This window comes from Pseudopipra pipra, chromosome W (genome assembly GCF_036250125.1).
Source record: "Pseudopipra pipra isolate bDixPip1 chromosome W, bDixPip1.hap1, whole genome shotgun sequence".
NCBI classification, from domain to species: Eukaryota; Metazoa; Chordata; class Aves; order Passeriformes; family Pipridae; genus Pseudopipra; species Pseudopipra pipra.
Genome location: NC_087580.1, coordinates 23,571,268 through 23,580,425, shown reverse-complemented (window position 1 = coordinate 23,580,425; position 9,158 = coordinate 23,571,268). Strand labels below are relative to the sequence as shown.

At 54.6% G+C, this 9,158-nt stretch overlaps 1 protein-coding gene across 1 annotated transcript; it reads right to left on the bottom strand.

Annotated features, from left to right (window-relative positions):
* Positions 1-6,111: 6,111 nt before the first annotated feature.
* On the bottom strand, positions 6,112-6,690 carry LOC135406371 (olfactory receptor 14J1-like; the record flags this gene model as incomplete). The annotated part of the gene is made up of 1 exon (XM_064640774.1): positions 6,112-6,690. A coding segment is annotated over one exon (579 nt), but the record flags the coding sequence as incomplete, so codon positions are not given.
* Between the last annotated feature and the right edge of the window lie 2,468 nt (positions 6,691-9,158).

Below are 9,158 nucleotides of genomic sequence, written 5' to 3'. Positions count from 1 at the left end.
TTGATTCCATGAGGCCCTGCAGTGTCACAGTGGCCCCCTGATTCCATGAGATTCTGCAGAATCCCAGGTTTCCATTGGTTCCATGAGGTCCTGCAAGATCACGGTGGTCCCTTGATTCCATGAGGTTCCACAGTGTGCAAGGCTTCCTTTGGCTTTGTAAGGCCCTGCAGAGGCACCATGGCTCCTTGATTCCGTGAGGTTGCACTGTTTCCCAGAGTTCTTTGGCTCCATAAGACCTTGCAGTGTGACAATGACCCACTGATTCCATCATTTTCCCCAGGGTCACAATGGACCCTTGATTCCATGAGATTCTGCAATGTCCCGTTGGTTCCCTTTGGTTCCAAAAGGTTCTGCAAGGTCACAATGGACCCTTGATTCCCAGGGTCCTTTTGATTCCATGAGGTTCCACAGTGTCCCGTGTTCCCTTTGGTTCCAGGAGGCCCCAGTGTATTCCAATGGCCCCTGGATTCCAGGAGATTCCACAGTGTCCTGGGGTTCCCTTGTCTCCCTTACTTTTGGCAGTGTCCAGGGTCCCTTTGTTCCCAGGAGGTTCCTTTGTTTCCATCAGACCCTGCCACGTCCCAGACTCCCTTTGGTTCCATGAGGTGCTGCAGGGTCACAATGTCCCCTTGATTCCATGAGGTTCTGCCATGTCCCACGGTTCCTTTGGTTCCAGGGGGTTCCACAGTGCCACAACTCCCTGCTTCTTATCCTTCCAACATTTGTGGGCCCATTCTCTCCCTGCCTGGGATGGAGCCCCATTGTGTTTGTGCAGGAATGGATCCATGGCCATCCTGCCACTGCCCCAATTGAATGCTGCACAAACGTCACTGCAGGCCCGACCCTGGATGCAGGAACAGTCTGGGAACTCCAGGCCTGCTGACATTCAGCAGAGCCAGTCGGGGTCCCAAAGAGCACAAGGGATTGACTGCAACCCCTGCAGGTCTCTGGCATTGCTGGGGACAAAGGCAGGAACTGCCAGGAGCTCTGCAGAGCCCTGACAGTGCCACTGCAATCCCAAGCTGCATTGCCCGGGGCAACCCTCAGCACAGCCAAGGCCACAACCCTTCCTGAAAGGTGTCCCTTGTGGGCAGGGCCAGGGGGACAAACCCCTCCATCTGTCCCTGCACATGTTGTGTCCAATTCTCAGCCCCCACTTAGGGACAAAGTCAGGCTACATTGGTTGTTTAGCTTTGCATTTGCTTCACTCTTTTGTGCTTCCAACACACACACCCCAGTCTGGGCAGAGTCTGGCCCCCCAAAGAACACAAGACCTGACTATTTGTGACTCCTGCTGCAGGGGCTGGAACTTGGGCCACAATCTGTGCCAGGAGCAGAGAGGTCCCTCCCCACAGAAACTTCTTGGCAATGGAGTTATTAGGAAAACAGGACAGGTTGTAGGGATCACTTGCAGGGCACAGCCAAGGACATGTCTTGAACATCTTCCTGTTTACCATGACCAGCTTTTTCATTCCTTTTTCTCTCTGTTTTCTCATGCTTGGTCCTTCAGAAACCGCTGTGATCCTACCCTTACTTTGGTTCTTTCCTAGACATCCCATTACAAGTCTTGCCCAGTACCCAAATCCCCTTTCTGACTACCCATCATGAGTCTCAGACCCCAAGGCCAAATCCCCCATCCTCAGCTGCAAGGTCACCCTGAGAGGTTCTGCCATTGACCCACTTGGTTACAGTTTCCTACAGATACCTTGGAACTTCCTTGGAATTAATTTGTTACCTTTTGGGCTTAGAATGGCTTCTTCAAAAACATGGTAATTCATGTCCTAGCAATGGAAATTCTTTGGAGAAGGAGTTTTGGGACTTTAGACTCAAAGAATGACAGAATGCTTTGGCTTTGAAGGGATATAAAAGCTCATCTGGTCCAAGTCCCTGGACGTGGACAGTGACATCTTCACTAATTGAGGCTGCTCAAAGTTTCTAACTTTGAACAAATCCAGGAAGGGGACTTCCTCTTCTCTGGGAACCTGCTGCAGTTTTTGCCAGCCCCACTGGTAAGTATTTCTTCATTTTATCCAATACAAATCTCCCCTATTTCAGTTCAAAGCCATTGCCCCATATTCCTCCACTACAGGCCTTGGTAAAATGTATCCCTTAGACTATGAGGACAACGTTTTCATCTGCAAACACCTTGGAGAGTGCTCAGAGAAATCCCTACAAAATGTTTTTCTTAAGAGCATCTGTGGTGGTGCATCCTCCCCCCATTCTCCTCAGGCCAGGTCAATGATCTCAGGAGCTCCTGACAAGCCTTGACCAAACCAGCTGAGCAATGAAGAGCCCCTGGACTGGACCAGGGCTGTGGGGAAGTGTCCCTGGACTGGACCAGGTGCTCCTGGATGATACAGGTGGGAACAATCTGGAGTGGAACAGTTTGGGAACACAAGATAATCAGTCATCCCATGAAAGCCTTGGAAAATTCCCTGCCTGAACTGTAGCCCAAATGGAACAGTTTGGATACAATTCCCAAATAGTTTGGAAACTGCAGTCATTCCTGACACCAGGATGGAAATTCAGCAGAGAACTAAAGCCAGTCCCCTTGTGAGCCCACACCCAGCGGGGCTGAGGGAGGCCCTGGCAGCTCCCCAGCACCTCCCTCTCAGTGGGACACCTCTGGCAGCCTCTCCCAGCTCGGGAACCCTCCAGTTTGCAACACTCCAAAGAGCGGCGCTGATGGCCAGGACAATTCTGATCCCCCTCAACCAACACTCCTCCAGCTGGGACCCTTGTCTGGTGGGAAACACAAAGGGATTTGGGGGAGTGTTTCCCTGACAACAGGAGAATTTGGGAGAGGGACCTTTCCACACCCAGCTCTTGATGTGTGCACACATCTCTGCCTGGGTGTGGGTGTGAATTGACTGTGGGGTGAATGTTGTTATTGGGAATCTATAATTTTAACAGTCACTGTTAAAATTGTGGCAAATGCTGTTGAATCTCTTGATAACCGTTCAACTGGTCAATAACTAAATGCTACTAATCTCTTTTAACTCCTAATCTTTATGTCCAAATCCTTTGCACCCTGACCCTCTTGCATCCCAAGGCTCTGTGTAAATCATTCCCTTTCATCAAAAAAATATATTTTTCATGACTTCCACTTTAAAATCTTCCTCCTTAGCTAAACTACAAAACAGCTCTAATTAGTTGTTTATGTCTTGAAGACATGAAGACAATTAACGGAAGAGAAAGAAATTGTTTTTCAGTGTTTTAATGAGCCCCACAGTGTGTTTAGAGATGAGTCCATCATCCTCACGTACTGAGAGAAGATTGAAGCAGCTGCTCAAGAAGTCAGAAGCCAAACTGCAAGTGCCTTGAAGCATTGCTGGGCCCCACTGAGGGCAGGCACTGCCAAAGCCTCCCCAGGGACTCCTTGGAGCAGCTCCTTGGAGGCCAGGAGTGCAGGCAGACCAAGGCTCTGGGCAGGCCCCTGCAATGCTGAGCAAAGCCTGCCTTGGTTTTGTGGAGCACAAAGGCCAAGGCCTGAGCCCCAGGCCCTGGCCCAGCAGATCCTGTCCCTCCCGGCTGGCTCAGGGCTGTTTGGGGGCACTGGGATGGGAGGGGGAGGAACAACAAAGGCCCAAAACTGGGCAACCCCTGCCAGGCTGCTGAGGGAGGGACGAGGCAGAACCCAAGGGCAGAACCTGCCAGGAAAGTGGCTTGTGGTGGCCTGAGTGGCAGAGGCAGCTGCCAGAGGCAAGGGGACAAAGGCCTGGGTGCCTTTGGGCCTTGCAGCCCTGCCAGAGCCCTTGGCCATCTCTCCTGCAGGCTGTCCTGCCCTGGCCCTGCTGCTGCTCTGGCCTTGCAGGCTGCACACACCCCTCCTGCTTTCCCACCCCCTCCCAGCAGCATTTCTAGACCCTCCCTGATGGCTCTGCACCAGCTCTGGCTGTTGCCATGTGCACTTGGCCTTCTTACCTTGGATCCTTTGCCCCTGTGCCACAGGACATCCCTGCCAGAGCCCAGGCCCTTCTCCTGGGGGTCACTGCAGAGCTGAGCAGATCCAGGTCACCTCCCATTCCTCTGCCAACCCCCTGGGCCTGCTCTGGGCCCTCCAGGTCCTTGCCCTGCTCCCAAGGGCTGTGGGGGTGCTGAATGGTCAGGGCTTGGGGTTTAGAGCTCAGGGTGGGGATTAGGCAGAACTTTGGGAGGTTTGCTGTTCTGCTGGCAGTGTCTGGTTCCTGATTAGGGGAAGAGCTTTTTGGGCTGGGTTAGGATTAAAGCTTGGCTTTTCATACTGGTAATACAGATTTGGGATTGGGGTGGGCACCAGAGGACAGTAAAGAGTCTGGAGTTCTGGGTTTGGGCTTTTTCTGGCTTGGAATTAGAGCAGTGGATTCCTTTCAATGGGAGGGGCAGCACTTTTGGGTAGTGTTGGGGCTTCAGGTTACAAAGTGCATAAAGGTCCATCAGGAGTGTTTGCACAGTTAGTGTTTCAGCACCCTCAACATTCCCTGAACCTGGTTTTACCTCATCAAAATCTTTCTTCTCTGTTGGTCAATCCCCTCTTTTCTTCCTTTTTGTCTCAGTTCCTCCTAATCTCCCCTGAACTTTTATCTGGGTGGGCTCAGCTTTGTGATAACACTGTGCAACCTCCTGGAATCAAGGGGCCACTGTGGCACTGCAGGGCCTCATGGAAACCAAGGAACACAGGGACACTGTGAAACCTTGTGGAACCAGGGGACCATTTAACATTTGGGGCCTCATGGAACAAAAGGAACCCTGAAACCTTTTGGAACCTCATGGAACCAGGGGGCCATTGTGTCACTGCGGAGCCTCATGGAAACAAAGAAACCCTGGGACACAGTGGAACTCATAAAATCAAGGGGCCACTGTAGCACTACAGGGCCTTTTTGGAGCCAAATGGACCTTGGGACAGTGGGGAACCCTATGGGATCAAGGGACCATTGTGACACTGAGGACATCTCATGGACTGAAGGGACCACCATGACACTACAGGGCATTCTGGAGCCAAAAGAACCTGGGGACACTGTGCAGCCTCATGGAATCAAGGGGCCATTTTGACACTGCAGAGCCTCATGGAAACAAAACAAAATCCAGGCTTGTCCAGGTCCTGAGGGTGATTCAGAAGGGAGGCAGCAGTGATTTCTCCCTACAGACCCACCACTCCAGTGGTCTCTCCCTGCAGTCCATGGGTGTCCTGAGCATTTTCCCCGGTGCCTCCCTGCCCTGAAGGTTTGTGGCCATCAGGCTGGAGCTGAGGGGGTTGGGCAGGTGCCTGAGGAGGGGGGAGAACAAGGGCTGTGTCCAACTGTGCCAGGAGGGCTGTGCTGGGCAAGGATGAGGAGGCTGCAGAAAACAGTGGCACTGGGGAGGGGAGAGGAGCAGCTGGAGAGACCTTGTGCCTGCCCACGCTGGGCAGGAGCTGCCCCAGGATGGCAGCTCTGAAGCACTCACAGGATGTCCCTGTGAACAGGAGGGGAAGACTGGATCTGAAAATGGAACCTGGAAAGCAGAGAGCAGGAGTGTCATGGTGACACTGCAGGAGAGTTGCAGCCCTAGAGCAAGGTGACAGAAGAAGTGACCCAGTCCATGCAGTGCCCTCAGAAGATCCCAGAGCATCCTGGAGATGCTGGAAGGGAGCCCAGCTCTGCTTCACAAGTTCCCAGGGCCTGTCCCTGCCTGTGCTCCAAGGGCTTCCACCCCCCAGGACCGTGCTCAGAGAGCACTCAGGCCTTACAGCGAGAAAGGGGCTCAGGAGGACAGTGTGGGAGTGGCAAGAGAGCAGCTCTGCAAAGACCAAGCACTGCTGCTCCCTGGCAGTGCTGCTGGGCTGGGATTATTGTCCCCTTCCCGTTTGCAAATACCCCCTGTCCTGCAGTGTGCTGTCCTTTAGGAACATCTGAGAAGAAGGGTCTTGGACAAAGAAGGCACTGCAGGGTCCTTTATTTTGTTTAAATACTCATAGAAAACAATACATCACTTATATATCCCTGGGTCAAATTCAATGGGTAGACATTAAATTAGAAGGCAGATGCATAATAATATATCATTGCAGGGAAAATTATTGCAAGAAGAACCCGATGACCTCCATGAAAAATGTGAGCAGGAAGGCTGGGCCATTAGTGAGTCCCTTTCTGAATGCTACACACCAGAACACAGGCACTTTATCGCTCCTGAAAAGCATCCAGTCATCATTTTCCTCAGGGCATCCTTGAGCTCCTGGTTCCTCAGGCTGTAGATGAGGGGGTTCAGTGCTGGAGGCACCACCGAGTACAGAACTGACAGAGCCAGATCCAGGGATGGGGAGGAGATGGAAGGGGGCTTGAGGTTGGCAAATGCTGCAGTGCTGACAAAGAGGGAGAGCACGGTCAGGTGAGGAAGGCACGTGGAAAAGGCTTTGTGCCGTCCCTGCTGAGAGGGGATCCTCAGCACAGCCCTGAAGATCTGCACATAGGAGAAAACAATGAAAACAAAACAACCAAATGCTGAGCAGCCACTAACCCCAATGAGCCCAAGTTCCCTGAGGTAGCCTGAGTGTGAGCAGGAGAGCTTGAGGACATGGGGGAGTTCACAGAAGAACTGGCCCAGGGCATTGCCCTGGCACAGGGGCAGGGAAAATGTATTGGCTGTGTGCAGCAGAGCATTGAGAAAGCCAGTGGCCCAGGCAGCTGCTGCCATGTGGGCACAAGCTCTGCTGCCCAGGAGGGTCCCGTAGTGCAGGGGTTTGCAGATGGCAACGTAGCAGTCGTAGCACATGATGGTGAGGAGGAAATACTCTGCTGAGATGAAGAACAGAAAGAAAAAGAGCTGTGCAGCACATCCCGTGTAGGAAATGGTTGTGGTGTTATGGAGGGAATTGTGCATGGCTTTGGGGACAGTGGTGCAGATGCAGCCCAGGTCTGTGAGGGAGAGGTTGAGCAGGAAGAAGCCCATGGGGGTGTGCAGGTGGTGGTCGCAGGCTACGGTGCTGAGGATGAGGCCGTTGGCCAGGAGGGCAGCCAGGGAGATGGCCAGGAAGAGCCAGAAGTGCAGGAGCTGCAGCTCCCGCCTGTCTGCCAATGCCAGGAGGAGGAACTGGGACATGGAGCTGCTGTTGGACATTTGCTACTCCTTCACCAGACTATTTTGATCTGTTGAGGAGGAAAAGTCACTGCTGAGTTAGACCAGGCTTCTGCAGCCAAACATTACCCGTCTCAGCCACCCCACTCTCAGGCTCTCTCTCCTCACTCAGACCTCCCTGCAGCTCCCTCCCCTGAGCTCTGCCTTTTGCTGCTTGAGGGAAACATTGGAAGCAGGAACTCTCTGATGGGCTCCCAAGGACTCCTCCTTTCTTTGCTGGGAGAGGGAACCTGGAATGCAGGGTGATCTCACATTAAATGTACTCGTGATACATCCAAGAGCTTCTCAGTTTTGCTGTTTGCAATTTGCCCAAATGAAGGACTGAGCTGAGGGAATTCTTTGGATTTGTTCACCCACTTGCACCTGCCACCCTTAGGAGAGGTTGTGGAGGTTTGAAATCCCTGACATTTCTATTGCACTGCAGGTCAAGTCTTGTGGGTTCTGAGGGGCACAGGGACGGTCCCTTAGTGCAGAGAGAAGAGCTGCTCTGCCCATCAGTCCTGGGCTCAGCTGCCCTGTGCTGGCAGCTTGGAGCTGGAGGAGCATCACACTCAACTGTTCCCCTCCAGAGAAACTGCCCAGAGATCCAGGAATCCATGTCCAAAGAACAGACTGACACACTCCTCACCTTTTCACCTCTCCCCTCCCAGAGGGAGACACAAAATGCTGATTGCAGCTGCCCAGAGCATTTCCATGGATTTAGCACTGAGGAGTTTTCTCCATGGGGATCCTGTGCAGCACAGAGATCCTATGGCAGAGCTGTGCTCTTCTGGAGGGCACCTGCAGCCCTGCAGGACACCCAGGCAAACAGCTGAATACCCTGAAGGTGCCTGGAGGGCACTTGGGCACTTGGTTCCCACAGACACATCCCCACAGCAGCACCCAAAGGGTTTGTGTCTGGACAGGAATCTGCCACCCCAAAAAACCACACAGTGGCTCAGAAAACCCAGTGGTGAGAACAAGGAGAGCCCAGGCAGCAGGAGATGGCAGTGAAATGCCACAGTGCTGCTGCCAAGGGAGGAGGGACACAGAGAGACAGCTGGAAATCAGGGCCCTGTCCTTGCCTGGGCTCTGGCTGCTGCAGGGCAATGCACAGCCCAGCCCCCGTGGGCCTGAGGGCACAGGCTCTGCTTAGGCTGGGAAAGGAGCCCAGGCAGGAGCTGCTCAGGGAAGGGGTCTGTGCCACAGGGACAGCAGGGAGGGGCCCCCATCCCCCTGCCCAGCCCTTGTGGCAGCAGCTGCCTGTCCCTGCCTGCCTGTCTCCGGGTGAGGAGCTGTTCCTGCCAGCAGCCCCTCCCTGTGCCCAGCTCAGCTCCCTGCCAGTGCTGCCAGAGCCATCCCCAGCCCAGTGCCCAGGGGCAGCTCTGCCTGGGCAGGGGCTGCAGAGCAGATCCCAGACCCCTGCGGTGGCTGGGAAGGGGGAGGTGTTCTGGGGGGATGTGCTTCCTGAGAAGGGCCCCTGGAAATGGAGGAGGTGGAGCTGAAGCTGTGAGGAGCCCTGAGCCTGCAGCTGAAGGGCCCTGCCCAGCCCTGCCCTGCCCTGAGGGGTCACTCCTTCCACCCCCCCTCTCCCTGCAGGGCCGTGGCAGCTCCTTGGCCGGGCTGAGAGCTGACCCTGGCAGGCAGCAGAGTCCCTGCCCCAGCACACAGAGCCCTGGGGGCAGGCCCCTGCTCTGCACCACAGCCCTGGGCACCCCTGGCTGCACCCCCACCTTCCCACCCCACAGCCAGCCCTGCCACAGGGAACCTTCTTGCCCTGGGCCTCTGAGGGGGCAGCAGCAAGTCCTGCTCTGCAGCAGCTTCTCCTGCTGCACCCCAGCAAATCCAGCAGAGCCATCCTGACAGCTCCTGCCACTGCTGCCATTTGGCAGCTGGCAGAGGCACTTGCAGGAACTCACCTGCACTGCTCTGCAGCCACAGCCTGACCGTGGCAAAGGGCTGGCAAGGTTCCTGCCCTGAGCAGCTCTGCCCTGTCCTCCCAGCCCAGGATCCCTTGAACCTCCTGCTCCCTTCTCCTCTCTGCCCTTGCTGCCTGCAGCTCCTGCCCTGCTCTGCCATATGGCCACTTC